The following is a 13,652-nucleotide window of genomic DNA, read 5'->3' on the forward strand; positions in this document are numbered from 1 at the left end:
TATTTATATTCTTATATTTTATATTATATATAAATATATTTAATATATAAACATAACATATTTTTCTTAAATATATATATATATATATATGCACACACACACACACACATATATGTATATATATAGTTTATAATTGTTTTTATTTATTTATTTATTTTACTTTTTGCTTAGTTTGTTGAAAGAAAGAAAGAAAGAAAGAAAGAATAATGCATTAGTAATGCATAGCAAAATGCATTTAAAGAAACACATTCACTTACACTTGTTTGGATACTATCTGTCATAAATATTATCCAAGTTAAGAAAATGATAATTATACTAAATAATACTAAAATCGTAAAAATACGATAAATTAAAATGCTTACCTTTTGGATTAATATTGTCCACAACCCCTTGCATTAGTTAGGTAATAATGAGTTAATGAATTCTGATGCAGACACTACCAGTAGGTGACAAGGGGGTTGTTGGCATAACTTACATTAAAGGCACAATATGTACGATTTTTTTATTAAAATATCCAAAAACCACTAGAACAGTGTAATATATTTTGCTGACTTGTGTACTTACATCAATGTAAAACAATAATTACATGAATGCATTAGTGTAATACAATAATAATCCTTAATTTTATGATGGTACTGCTATACTGTCTTATTACATACTTCCCATCACAAGAAAATTACATACTTTTAACGTGTAGAATAAGTATGTGAATTGAGATACAACATACAACAAGAACTTGGTGGATTTTTTAAGGATGTTTTTTTACATCTCGGAGAGCTTTTTTTAAAGCACTTAGTGCTTGAGGTCTGAAGTAGTTTAAATGATCATTTTGAGATCTGATTTTTTTTTTTTTTTTTTAGGGGAATAAAATTTTGGTTATGTTCTGGATAAAATTCTGGTTATGCTTTAATCATGCTATTCCCACAAGCAACAGTGCAATAAACAGTGCTTTACTCATTTTTATGTCGCGTCCCTTCCAAGTCCGTTATGTTATCCTAATGTGGATACCAATCAGTGTGATAATCAAACACTGCACATGTTTATTCGCTTGCCTGCTAGCTATAAACACAGAATTCCTTTTAAAAACCATATCAAACTTTTTAAAGAACCCTAATTAAGACTGTTTTAGTACTTAAAACAGACACGTACTTTGTGTCCTCATTCCCATGCTCACCTTCTCCAGACTGACTCCAGTCCTCTTGACCAGCGCTTGCAGACGAGCTATGGTTTGGTTTTCTCTCAGCAAGTACGAGTTGAGCGGCGAGCCGGCCAGGTTGCCGTTGCGCTTGTCAGAGGCCATGTCACCCGAGCGGAAGCCCCTGCGCTTGGCCTGGCCCTCGCTGCACTGTGGGTTTGCCTCTGAAGATATGCCAAACGCCAACAGAACCTCCGAGATCTCCTGGATGAACTCCAGCTTGTTGGGGAACTGAGGCAGGTCCTCAGGTAGCTCGATAAAGTGGTTGTCAATATCGACAAAACAAAGGTTGGCCTGAAGGGTACAAGAGTTATTTCATTACAAATATTGATCTATGAGATTATGTAACAGAAATTTCTGTAAGAGATTATGAACAATGTGGTAACACTGACTTTCATCTCTGTCCACTAGAGGACAAATTAACAAACCAATGATGCTCAGTTGAGAATTATATACTCATATAAAAAAATGACAAGGTTTGACAATTTTATACATTTACAAACAGGTACAAATAGGAATGCACACTAACAAAAAGGTACCAAATTTGCACTACTATGCACCATGGTATTCTTTGACGTACCTTTGATATATAACAGTACCCCATGACTATTGCATTGTCAAAATATGTTTTTATATGGTTCTCATCATTGTACCAGGATGCAGCCACAGCACATTTTTTAAAAATGGCACATTGCAGTTATACATCAGAGAGCTTGCTCTCCCTGCAGGTTGGTGCCACCGATTTCTTTCATAAGCACTAAAAGAAGAAAAGTGGCAGTGTTGCCGACAAATGTTTGATAGAAGATTTACTCTAAAAGGAACTCCACATGAAGAGCAGACTTTTTACTGCTGCTTTTCAGGTAAGATCAAGGAAAGAGTGCATATCTCATCAGTGAGCAAGGTCATAGAGATTGTTTTCCTACAAAAGGTTTTACCAATATTGTTTCAGTCACATCTCAGTAGGGAGATGAAGAAGACCAGAAGGGTATATTAAAGGGAGATATTATTATTCTAGACACTGAAAAATACACTCCAGTATGCGTTTTACAGTAACATTCATACTTCCATGGTAGTATAGCTATATATGGTAGATATATTATTAAACTAACATTATTTTACTAACATAATATCTAAAAGATATTATGAAATTGACATTGTTATTGTTAGGAAATTTTTCTATTTCAAATAAATGCTGTTCTTTTGAGCTTTCTATTGATCAAAAAATCCCGAAAACACACAAAAAACAAATATTACACCATTCTTATTATTAAAGGGTTAGTTCACCCAAAAATGAAAAGTTCACGAGTTCACCCTCGTGTTGTTCCAAACCCGTAAGACCTTCGTTCATCTTCGGAACACAAATTAAGATATTTTTGATGAAATCTGAGGGCTCTCTGACCCTCCCATAGACAGCAAGGTAACTACCACATTCAAGGTCCAGAAAAGTACCAAGATGGTCGACAAAGTAGTCCGTGTGACAACTGTAAAATTACGAAGCTACGAGAATACTTTTTTGCGCAAAGAAACGACTTTATTCCACATTTTCGTCTCTACTGCGTCATGATACTGTCGTGAACGCACGTCCACAAGTAATGCAGTAGAGACGAAAATGTGGAATAAAGTCGTTATTTTTGTTTTCTTTGCGCAAAAAAAGTATTCTCGTAGCTTCGTAACTTTACAGTTGAACCACTGATGTCACACGCACTACTTTGTCGATCATCTTGGTTCTTTTCTGGACCTTGGACGTGGTAGTTACCTTGCTGTCTATGGGAGGGTCAGAGAGCCCTCAGATTTCATCAAAAATATCTTAATTTGTGTTCCGAAGATGAACAAAGGTCTTACGGGTTTGGAACAACACGAGGGTGAGTAATTAATGACAGAATTTTCATTTTTGGGTGAACTAACCCTTTAATATGAATAATAATTCACCAAATCAGCATATTAGAATGTTTTCTGAAGCATCACGTGTCTCTAAAAACTAGTGTAAAAGCTGCCGAAAATTCAGCTGTCATCACATGAATAAATTTAAATTTTAAAATATAGTAAAACAGAAAACAGTTATTTTAAATTGTAATTATATTTCACAATATTACTGTATTTTTCATCCAATAAATGCAGTCTTGGTGAGCATAAGAGACTATCAAAAACATTTTAAAAATCATAAATATACATTTATATATATATCTCTTTTAATTGGGTAGAATTAGGATTTCAGCCTAATTACCAGAAATATCTAACGGCCGGGTGATATTGACGCATGACCTAATGAGATTTAAGCATGAGTCTTTTCTTTAACTGGGATGCGTGTGAGGCCAGACAGACTATGATGATCACCACCTATAAGGCTGCAGCACTAATTCTTTAATAAAACCACATGACATCATCCTGTACCAAATCGCAGGATGAGTCGGTTCTCTGGGAGTGAGTGTGTGTCACGCACCTCTTGGGGAAGTTCCAGCTTGGTGCGGTCATCCTGGCCGTTGGAGTGCAGACCCATGAGGTAGGGCACAGGAGCGTCCAGGAAGTGGAGCAGTGAAGCGGGCAGGATAGGCACGTACACATGCTGCCATTGGAAGGGGAACATTAATGCTGTGATGCTCTCCGCTACCGTCATCAGCCGCTGGTAATCTGGACAGAGACACATTCAGACACGTCACTCAGTGTGCATGCTTTATTAATCCGTTAACATGAGCGCGGAAAAAATATGCACCGCATACGCACTGCAAACGGAGTAATGTGAACCTGGTATTATGTGTTTGCGCTGCGAGTGTGCAAGAGCGCACGGTCTCCAAGAGAGCGCGCGAGCGCTGAATGGATAAACACTGGCAAGAATTAAAAAGAAATGCAATTTATTAACTTTAGTGACGATGTGACACTGCCTCGATTGTGCAAGTGACAATTCCTGTGTCAACTGTGCAGCGTGCAGTTCGCCAATAAACAGACGCGATGTGGTGATTTGAAGCCATTTGCGTATTTTGAGAGCGCGGTGATTCACTCAGGCCGTTTGTGAAATTACGTCTCACACAAGGTTTTCAAATTACTTTATAAGTTATTTAATGAAGAAATATGAAGCTGAGTACCTTATTATCTATATTCATTATAATTATTTCACCCACGCCGGACAGAGACTGAGACGGTGCCACGGCATGTTGTGCCAAACCTCTCACGGTAGCGTCATCAGCTTGAGATCGTTTTTTTGAGATTGGCCTTTTAGAGACCGCCGATCAATCATCCCAACGTGATTATCGGCCGATAGTGATCGGTGGGCGATCAATCGGAGCACCCCTAAAAATAACCCATAGCAGATCTATACAGGTGGAGCTAGGGAAGGTGGAGGGTTTCAGAGAAACCCTGAAAGCGCAGGAATCTCAAGTGAATGCTAGCCAGCCATATAAATGCAAGGCAGTAGGCTCATTGGCTGCATATGCAGCATGAACCAATCAGCTTGTGCCAAGTTGTTTAACTCTCTGAATATCATCAGTTACGTTAACAACCCGTCAGCCTGCGCCATCTAGAGTTTCATGACTGAACTATACATTTAACTGCACGACTGCTCTTAATGAAAATCAACAGTCTTTCTTTACTCCATTTTTCGATTTTCAGTACTGTAATTTTGTGTGTGTGTGTGTGTGTGTGTGATAATGTTCTTGGCATTCACGCATTTGGGTATTGTAGAAATGCTTAAATTTGTGTGCTTCTTAAGTGACTGGCACACAATGCATTCTCAAGTGGGCATTTACAAATAAAAATATCACAGAGGATATATTACATATTATTCTCATACACACAAAATCCAGACAAAATGCGCAATTTTTTTGTTATGGTCTCCACCCTGCAGTCCCATAGGGTGTCACGACTGTCAGAGAGACAAGAATACTAAACCAGCCTCTAAGCACCCTGAATAACAACAAAAGGCCTATTCACACACACACACACACACACACACACACACACACAGTCCTAACATCCCACACACTGATAAAACATTGGTGTAGAATTTACTTGGAAAAAAGCTTCAAGGAAACTCAGAAATTGCTAGTAAATGTCACAATTTCATTTCTTTGTAATTATTTGTGACACTGATCAGCAATTTCAGAGTGAAAACTGTTTTACATCAAGTAAATCCTACCCCATTTTTTTGTCACAGATTCATCATAATGAAAATCAGCAAGAGTCAGAGGTACCCTAGTCTCAGCCTCAGACGTCACGCCCACGGACCGTTGGCTAAACGTCTGATGCATATGGGACACAAAAGTGGAAACACTTCAGGAGTGTCGAAGTCGTCATCGGATTGGTTGAATTCTACAGGATTTCCGGAAGAAGTGTGTGTCGCGTTCTTTAACGTTCCGTCTGGAAACAAAGATGCCGTGCTGCCAAACCCCCTCACGAAAGAAGAAAGCCGTCGTGTTTACAACTGTGACGACGAGCGCTTATCAGGATCAACTAAACGCTGGGAGTTTCAAAAGTATGTGAAATATTTAAAGTTCGCAGCATAGAATCTTTCAAATACGTCCGAGAGTTTTACGCACCGGTCTGTTATTGTGCCGACATTTCCACGCCCCGAAACGAACTGTGATTGTTTGTTTGACATGTCGGTCAAACGGCCTCATGGGCGGGCCTTGGCCAATGAAAGCTGCCATGGATTCCAGACCTTCAGCCGTCAGTCTGAAGGTCTGGCTACGCGAGACTAGAGGTACCCCAAAAAACCTGCATTACTCATTTGTATATTAATAATATAATATAATAATATTTTATTTAAAATCTAATTTAAATTAATTAAATTTAATGTTTACTTAATTTTACCTAAAGAAAATGTGCTTTCATAAATGTAAATATTTTAAACAATTGAATATTATTTAATATGAATTAATATCATGTTTCATTAAGTTATAATAATATATTAATTCAAGTAAAAATCTTCACATCAGATAGCATGTAATGCTAATTGACTGTCCTGCACTGAGGCAGAAGTCTATATAGGGAAATGAGCAGTAACTGGCAAACATCCATTGATCTAGCAGCAGATGCCCGTCTCAAGGATTCACGTACCTGGGAAAGGGCCAGGGTATTTATATATTCTACAAATGTGCCTGTTATTTATAGAGCAACGTAGGCTATCTTGTTGTTTAGCACTAACACCCTGCTGTGTGTGTGCGGACGCTCAATCTAATGACATCAAGTCCTTTTCTCACTGCCCACAAACATTTCGCTACAAGCACAAGCCTTCTGGATACAGAAAGGGATGATGTCATTTCCAGCCAATCATATTTATGCTGCATCACCACCATCCTCCTTATCCAGAGGACGGTTGCTAAGCAACACCACAGCAATGCATGCACCCAGCCCCCTGTCGCTTTGTAGTTGCCTCCTGTAATTTGCTCTTCCTTGTTGGTGTAATTGATCCAATCAGCACATCTGCCACAGAATTGCAAAACAATCTTCCCATGCTGCTTTAAATTCAATCTAAAATGGCCTGCTGAGGATTTCCAGCAGGAAACACTGCCAATTATATTGCGTTTAGCATGTAAATCAAAGAGAGTACATGTAAGTGACATTTTCATAAATATAATAATGATATTTTGACATATTGTGAGAGATACTGTAAAATTTTTACGAAAACTTCAAGCATATGGCAATGACAAACACCAAAGACTCAGTTGCTACAATTTTAATCAACTTCTAAACGTATTCGCTTAAATACTCCACAGAAAGCTTTGAGTTTAATTTGCAAACGACCAGGTGTTTCTGAGAAAAGGGTGGGCTGTGAGTTTGACAAGAACGAGAGAGAACAAAGCGCTAAGATGAGCTCACACGGACACTGAGATGGAGAGAGAGTGTGAAAAGAGAGAAAGAGCATGTCGCAGTACACTGCAATATAACCGCCTGTTTATTCTCTCGTCTAAAACCAGCCTGTACTAAACCGAACAAGCCAAAAATCAAGAAAATGAGCTCAAATCAATGTTTGCATGGCATTCATTCAGAACTCTGTTAGGTTAGGTTAGGTTAAGGCCATCAGATTTAAATCAGCTTTAATTTGAAAAAGCTGGTGTAAGTTGGCAGCAAAGAGCAATACTAATTTATGTCAAAAAGCGTTTACTAAATTAAAGTCTCTGCGTTTACTCACTTTGGATGATTAAGAACAATGATTTATGACTTTGAGCAAATTACAGCCAAGTCGTTAACAATTTATAGAACCTTGATGAGGTTTTCCTATTATATGTCCTATTTAAACAGCAAGCTGTATGGGACATATTGAATAAAACAGCCATAGCCTTTAACTTACATTGCAGCCATAAACCAGAATTAGTTGTTCTTGTTAGTCAGTGGTATGCAGAGGGTCAAGGTTTGGTTAGTTAGCATCAACAGTCAGCCACTGCTGGCAGATACTGTAACTACACAATTACAAACTGATTTTTTTCTCCAATGACAATCATTCAAAAGTAGTCATGTATTATATGTAGGGTTGCAAAGGGATGGTACATTTCCTGAAACTTTCCAAAAATTCTAGAAAGTTTTCTAAATTTATCAACAGTTTTCAGATCCTCTGCAACCCTAACTCTATGTATATGTATTCCATCAACATTTGAAGTTAGCATGTTTACATTAGCACATGCTATGCTAACACGATACTCCACTTAGCATAAAAATACATAACACACCCAAACACTGTTTAAAAAATCTTCAATTTAGTATAGGTATAATTTAACTCTTTAGAACAGACTTCACATCAAATGCTGTCTATGTAGGCAGCTTACTAGGTTTTGTAAACAAATACCCACAACAATAGTATCTGTGAGTCAAAACAGAATTTTTTTTTAATGTTTATTACCTTTATTTTGATAGGACAAACGGTAGACAGACTCGAACTCGGGACGCAATGGCACAATATGTCGGCACCAACAAAACTGAAGTTTTAACTAATAAGCTAATCTCATTAATCAGTCAGAATTTTGAATTTCATCAGTAGTCTGGTACACTTTACTCTTCTGGCCAAGAACGACCCGTTTAAACAGGAAGGGGCCATCTGGCTGACATGATAGGCCCCCAACATTTGGTAACTGGTGTTTACATGTGAGCTACTAAAGGCCCTATTTTAACGATCTAAGCGCATGGTCTAAAGTGACGGCGCAATTGCGTTTAGGGCATGTCCGAATCCACTTTTGCTAGTTTAAGGATGGAAAAATGGCCGGCGCGCCGGGCGCATTGTTTAAAAGGGTTGTCCCTATTCTTTTAATGAGTAATGGGTGTGTTTTGGGCGTAACGTGCCATAAACCAATTAGAGTCTCATCTCCCATTCCCTCTAAAAGCCAGTTGCGCTCGCGCCATGGCGGATTCGCTATTTACATGGCGGAATTTACAAGCGGAAAAACTGAACGCTTCTCGGATCTGCTCGTGCGCGTAATTCTGATACATGCAAAGACTATCCATTATGACATGTAAGCATTTTTATATTTATGTACACAATAATAATCTTTTACATTTTAATCCTTTATGTCCTTTATGTACATCTTAAAAATGTTTGTGTGCTGCTGCGCATCCCTGTTTGTGTAATAAGCAAAGTGTACACGCGTTGTGCACCCGCCTATAGGCACATATTACTAACGCGCTCTTTAAATAACAAAAAGCGCGGGACATGAAAATGACAACTGCGTCGGGTTGAAACTAGCAAAAAACACTTGCGTCGCGCCTGGCGCCGCATTGCGCCAGGTATTTGAAAGGGCCCCAAGTGTCTAAACCCAAAACACTGTTGGGCATCTTTAAAAGGCACCACAAATCTTGGTAGCTTTGTCAAATCCAATTTCTCCTTACAAGAACTCATAGGAGCAGTCTGGCAACACAGATTTCCTGCAGACACTTTACCTCCTAGAAATTGCATAAAACCATACAATCAGATTAGAGCTTGCCGTTTTGAGAAACCCCTTGCCATTTTTCAGTGGAATTTGTCTGACGCTGAGATTAATACTAAACAGGCATTAGATCTACAGAAGTATGAGCGATAGTTACTCACGTTGCGAGTACAAAAGGATCTGGATCTCCAATAGTGCACAGGTGAAGAGCTGTAGCACGTTCTCCACACCTAGCAGCTCAAACACCTCCTGCAGGGGGAAGTCAAAGAGGGGCAGCTCAGCCGTGCTGGGTCTCTGACACACCACAGGCCCGTATACGCCCGAGAACTTCAAAGAACGCCCGACCGGCGGCAGCGGGACCTCGTAGAGGACGTTGTAGACGTAGCTCTCCAGCGGCAGCGGCGGGGGCTGAGGCGAGGTGACAGCCTGGTGCAGCTGTTCCAGAACCCTTCTGCAGGCCTGGGCGAAGGCCATGGGTGTGATCAGACAGATGCACTTGGACACATACAGTGTGTCTCGGCTGATGTCGTAGGAGTTGAAACGCTGCAGCCGAGACAAGGAGGGAGCAGCGTGCAGTTGTTGAGGGGTGGGACGGGTGTCTTCTGGACTGCGAGGTGTGGGTGGAGTGTGCAAGATGTCGTACTGTTCTGCATTGTGCATGTGGTAGAGCGTCTGCATGGCACTGCAGATCTGTTTGCTGGTCACCTCCTCGAAGAAGGTGAGGGCAAAGCCGTAGGTTCGGGAGCCATCCTCTCTCGTGATAATGAAAGAGTGGAACTGGGGCTTGCGGATGTCTGTCTGGGTGCGGAAGGACAAGCCCTTTGGCATACAGAGCTGTGGGGGAAACAACAAAGATCTTTAAAAAGTACATTAAAAAGATCTTCAACAAGTTCCCTTAATTTGAGCCACTTCGATAGACCTGATAGACCGATATAGCAGTGGTTCCCAACCATGTTCCTGGACGCTCCCCAAGACTGCACATTTAGTAGAGACTCCAAGACCTGAAATGGGTGCGTCAGACAAAGGAAACATGCAAAATGTGCACTGCTGGGAGGCCTTTAGGAACATGTTTGGGAACCACTGCTATATAGCACCCATGCATATTAAGTGACTTGTTTGGACAATTAACAGACATCTGGAGAGTGCAATATTTTCTGTTTTCAAACATTGAAAACAGTGTATTTTAGCATATTTATTACATTTCAAATGCTATCATTAACACTTTCCCTGCATTGACAGAATTTTCTGACTTTTCGCGTTTTCACTGTTATATGGTAGGAGGCGCTATTACACATCTTCTGAAATAGTATTGAATAGCCGGATCAAAACACAGTGAAGAAGCAGCAAAAAGAGTGATCGCATATGTAAGTAGAAGATGCATGTGCAAAATAGCACGATCATCAAACATTAAACAGCATATAAATCAAAACTGCCCAACGTTACTGAATGAAATGTTGAGTCAGGAAGTGGTATCAGACCGTGCAAGCTTGGGGGTGTTGATGGAAGTATCTACTCCATCATTTTGATCATCACTCTGAATCCAATCCAGATGTAGTGTTTTACAACAAAGCCATTTTCTCAGCTTTTTGCTCAAAATGTTGCTCTTTTTTATGAAACTTGCTTACATTCAAGTATTGATAAAAATGCATGAAGCTAGAAGAAAACGGTTTGTTTTGTTTAAAAGCACATGCTCTGTTCTTTCTTTTGACATATTGCATGTTCAGATATTCACACAATGAAATATTCTAGGGACCGTGAACATTTTGTGAAAATGATCAAAAATGCAGGTGATAGCTGGCAACTTTTTTTTTTAGAAATGCTGACAGGGAAATAATTAAACAGTTAAATATATCATATATGATATATTTAAGCGATACATTGCAGGACGCTGTGCTATATTCTAAATATAGACTGGCAAAAGGGCGTTGTTAGGCATGACCCACAACACCACCTCAAGAGCCTTCCTGCTTTATGACAGGGTAAAGATACTGGAGGGATTGGTGTGGATCCCAAAAATAATCAAATTTTTGCAATTTTGAGGAATCAGGAATTGTCCGTCTGCTCTAAGAGCCGGTTTGCGGATGTCTGCGTGATGTAATTTTCATCAGTAGCACAGTCTGCTGTTGTCCTTGCACAAAAAAACAGCTTCTGATATGAGTGCTTGAAAAAATACGATCCACTAGCCACATCTATCCATGCTCATGGTCAAAAATGCATATTTTGAAAGGCTTGCATGATTAGCGTGAGACAAAGTGGAACACAGAATATGAAGCATACCTGGGCCTTAAAGGGACAGTTCACCGAAAATAGAAATTGACCCCATGATTTACTAACCCTCAAGCCATCCTAGGTGTATATGACTTTCTTCTTTCAGACGAATGCACTCAGAATTACATTTAAAAATGTCCTGGCTCTTCCAAGCTTTATAATGGCAGTGAATGGGTGTTGAGATTTTAAAGTCCAATAAAGTGCATCCATCCATCATACAAAGTACTCCACATGGCCCCGGGGGGTTATTATGGATATTTTTCTTACACAAACGCACCCCCAGAGCCGTATGGAGAACTTTTTATGATGGATGGATGCACTTTTTGGACTTCAAACTCTCAACACCCATTCACTTCCATTATGAAGATTGGAAGAGCGAGGACATTTTTAAATATAACTACGATTGTATTCATCTGAAAGAAGAAAGTCATATACACCTAAGATGACTTGAGGGTGAGTAAATCATGGGGTAATTTTCATTTTTGGGTGAACTGTTGCTTTAAAGGTTGGAGTGGAATCGACAACTTGTTCATTCACTGATTAATTTAATGACTCTTTCTGCAAGTTACCTTATTTTTCCAGTATGTGGCAACCAGTAAGTGTCTTTCTGAATATTATAGAGCGAGTCTTTGAATCATTAAATCAAAAGATTGATTGACAGTTGTTCAATTTCAAATATTTTCAGTCTCATATAGTCCTTGACATGTACAATAGGTAGTTTAAAAGGTGTTTTGCATCAAAGCTATTATTATATTGCAAAACTATCGCAAATTTTCACTTTACTTGCTGGTGGCCACCCTGCTTTCTAAAAATTAGAACTAGTTTTTGAAAAGCCTATATTGGTAGACCTCTATGTGTGTCACTCACCATGCCCACAGCATCCTGGTCAAAAGAGTTCCACTCCACATTTTCGGGATAGTGCGCTAGAACTTTAGATTTAAAAGTTCTCCGAAGTGGACTCTGCTCAAAATTCTCACCTGAGATTCGGACAGAAAGAGAAAAAGAAAGAGGAAAGAAAAATCTGGCTTATCTGGCAATCATCCTCAAACCTTCATGGCAATTCAAGAAAATCACATGACAAAAAAGTGATATTGGTGTATATCTTAACATTAAATATATATAACAATTTCTGGAAGAAGACATTTGTTTAGATAGTTGCGAAAAACATAAGAAAACAGAAATCAAACCCAGTCAAAGCCAAAAGTGCTAGAACAGTTGAAGCAGAAAAGTGTTGCAACGCGTGGAAAAGACGTGCCTCGAAAATCATTCCAAGTGAAGGAGTTACAGCCCACCAAACGAACCTTGGCGAAAGTTCACCAAGCAGTGGCTGACAAACAGTTTGGAGTGCTAATAAGTTGCTGCTGCTGAGAGAGGAAGAGGAAAAGGTGTTGAGGGGGGAAAGGGCGGGAAGAAAGGTGATCCCACGCTACCCGACCACGCAGCCTTCTCACACATGAGCAAACAGCGGTGCTGTGAAATAGGTGCATGGAAAGGTTAAAGGTTAGCGGGCACAGGCCAAGCTGTGGTTGATTGTGATACAAACAGGAGCATTGACTGCAGGAGTGGAGAGCATATTGGGGGATGGGGGTGGTTACCTGCATTTGCACTCGCCAAATTTCCTCTGCCAACATCTCTGAATTTAGTAGCCTGTATATACTGGCATAAAGCTACACAAAAGATACAACAGTGCAATTAATCACTTACATAAGGAGGATGAGAAATCTTCACTTATTACTCATAGAAAACACCATTAAGGGCACTTCTTGAAGTTCATTATGGAGGACAAGGAGTGTTGCTTAAAAATTAAATTAAGGAATAAATTATCAATTTATTAATGACAAAATAAAGTAATATTTATATCGTAGTTAATTGTCACAAAACAATAATAATAAATCAATAAATCACTTTTAAAATAATACATAAATATACACATAAAAGTATTTGATTTCATGTTTAAATCTTTGGTAAAATGTACAAACAATAAATCGCTAAAAAGAAAAAAAAAGTATTTGACATGGATTTCTTTAGTCATTTGCATGTTGCTTTTTAAATGCTTTCCAACACCATGTCAACCCAAAGAAACAGTCCACCCAAAATCCACCAACATATTTGATTAGAATTGTTTTGGATTGTTTTTGCTTATAAACGGTGCTTGAGCTGTGCATAATTCTCTCCTGATTCAAACGAGTCAAATTTATCACTGAAGAAAGCAATATTATTGACTCCTAAGTTAGCCGGAAGCAACAGTTAATTGTTGGACTGGAGTGGGGTCATATTTTTATCAGCTGTTTGGACTCTCATTCTGACGGCACCCATTCACTGCAGAGGATCTATTGGTGAGC

At 39.1% G+C, this 13,652-nt stretch overlaps 1 protein-coding gene across 4 annotated transcripts in view; it reads right to left on the reverse strand.

The window, feature by feature from the left end:
- The window catches only part of LOC107727099 (DENN domain-containing protein 5A-like), a 56,393-nt gene that overhangs the window by 27,369 nt on the left and 15,372 nt on the right, over nt 1-13,652 (reverse strand). For 2 of the 4 annotated variants that reach the window (XM_016536866.1, XM_016536864.1), the window contains exons 2-6: nt 12,906-12,977; nt 12,178-12,287; nt 9,204-9,876; nt 3,636-3,823; nt 1,175-1,489 (exon numbers count right to left, since the gene is read on the reverse strand). In XM_016536866.1, coding sequence (XP_016392352.1) covers nt 1,175-1,489; nt 3,636-3,823; nt 9,204-9,876; nt 12,178-12,287; nt 12,906-12,977 — 1,358 coding nt within the window. The remainder of the gene's footprint in view (nt 1-1,174; nt 1,490-3,635; nt 3,824-9,203; nt 9,877-12,177; nt 12,288-12,905; nt 12,978-13,652) is intronic. The other 2 variants (XM_016536865.1, XM_016536867.1) reach the window with 2 other exon arrangements.

This window comes from Sinocyclocheilus rhinocerous, unplaced genomic scaffold (assembly GCF_001515625.1).
Source record: "Sinocyclocheilus rhinocerous isolate Xijiao unplaced genomic scaffold, SAMN03320098_v1.1 scaffold35, whole genome shotgun sequence".
Lineage (NCBI taxonomy): Eukaryota > Metazoa > Chordata > Actinopteri > Cypriniformes > Cyprinidae > Sinocyclocheilus > Sinocyclocheilus rhinocerous.